At 39.6% G+C, this 1646-nt stretch overlaps 1 protein-coding gene across 1 annotated transcript in view; it reads right to left on the reverse strand.

Moving 5' to 3' along the window:
* Positions 1–1646, reverse strand: part of FOXP2 (forkhead box P2) — a 68542-nt gene that overhangs the window by 36700 nt on the left and 30196 nt on the right. Inside the window, exons 9-11 of the mRNA XM_009581493.1 lie at positions 1111–1312; positions 301–377; positions 60–161 (exon numbers count right to left, since the gene is read on the reverse strand). Coding sequence (XP_009579788.1) covers positions 60–161; positions 301–377; positions 1111–1312 — 381 coding nt within the window. The remainder of the gene's footprint in view (positions 1–59; positions 162–300; positions 378–1110; positions 1313–1646) is intronic.

Below are 1646 nucleotides of genomic sequence, written 5' to 3' on the forward strand. Positions count from 1 at the left end.
CTTGTGCTATCTGTAAGGAACTGCGCTAGGCATCTTTAAACTGCCGGCAAAGAAGTTACCTTCCAAGTTGCTGCATTACGCCTGAAGTAAGCAAATGTCCGTGTAAACCAGCTGTAAATTTCATTAAGTGTTAACTGCCTGTCACTTGATTCCATGATAGCCTGAAATGAGACAAGATACATAGTGACATAAAATAATGGTTTACTAACTAGACTGGATGACACTTTCTCAACCAAGCCTTACTTTAAGCATTAATGAATTTTAATTTAATCAGGCAAACTTAATTTTCTCTCTACTTACCTGCCTTATGAGAGTTGCATAAGTAAATGGAGGTCTGACATCTGCATTTTTATAAAATTCATAGTTTGGGGCAATTTCTGTAAAATAAAACCATACAAACTGTACGTTAATGTTATTAGCAGCCTGCATTGTGTATTATGATTGATGACGTTGTCTCCTATGTGCTCACAGCAATTTTCAAAGGAACTATTTACTCAGGAACGCACAAAAGGCCGCAGACATTATACCAAAAAGTCTTTTCTGTGCTACCTCGACGTAAAAGTGCGAATGAAGCATGCCCCGGCGGTCGCTTAATGTACACCAGTAGTGGTGTACCCAGCCACCCAGCGTGCTTCCAGCAGTAAGACCGTTTTAAAATGTGCCACCTGAATATTTTCTTACATGGTCGTACAGCGACGGTCAGCCATCTCCTTCCCTGCCCTCTCTTATTTCCCACCTAAAACATTCCTTTGTGGGATTTTTCTCTGGTTAGCAGAGAAGTAGTACACTAACACATATATACAGAACTAAATATGGTTAGCACAGGCTGACAGCAGCTAAAGGAGTATATATCATCACTAATACCCACCCCTTTTCACATATCCAGTATTAACTTCTTATGCTAAAACAAGACTGTTTCAGAGCTTCTTTTCTTTCAGTTTTCAATTTCTTTATAATCATTGGCAAAATAAATCAGAGATGAAAAAAATTCTTTTAAAATGATCTGTATTAAACACCTCTTTGACACCCTCAATTTGCCTCTACGACATTTTAGTTATAACGTAAATTTGGGGAATATCAAAATAAAAGTATTGATCCAAAGTGTCCTACCTGATGACATGGGAATGTTGTATTTGTCTGAATGTCTTCTTCGAATGGCTCCCACATTGGGTACACTGGCTGGGGTGATTACGGAGGGTCCCTGGGTAATTGGGGTGACTGGGGCCGTTGGTGTTGTGGGAGTTTGAGGTAAGCTCTGTGGGGATGTCTCCAACATGTTCTTAGACATGGTGACGCTAGACACCAAATTGAGCTGCAGAAACCCAAAAGGAAAGTAAAGAAAAAGCAGGGGAGGGGGCAGAAGACTTAAAAAGGTTTGACAAATGAGAGTGGATTCACTTCTACAGCTGTGTTGCCACTAATAAGCTGCAAAAGGAAGCAGCCAATCTCAACTAATTACAGGATGAAATTGTATCATAAGAACTCTAATTAGAGGATGCTGTTAGAGGTTATCTAATAATCTGCTGCAATGTTACTTAGGACTAACTCCTTCTAGTACTATCAGACTTCACAGAAAGTATGTTTGCCTGCAATAGAAACTAACTGGTGATTATTTAGGTCTGTTGTAAAACAGATCTAGCTCCTGC

This window comes from Fulmarus glacialis, unplaced genomic scaffold (genome assembly GCF_000690835.1).
Source record: "Fulmarus glacialis isolate BGI_N327 unplaced genomic scaffold, ASM69083v1 scaffold8827, whole genome shotgun sequence".
Classification (NCBI taxonomy): Eukaryota; Metazoa; Chordata; class Aves; order Procellariiformes; family Procellariidae; genus Fulmarus; species Fulmarus glacialis.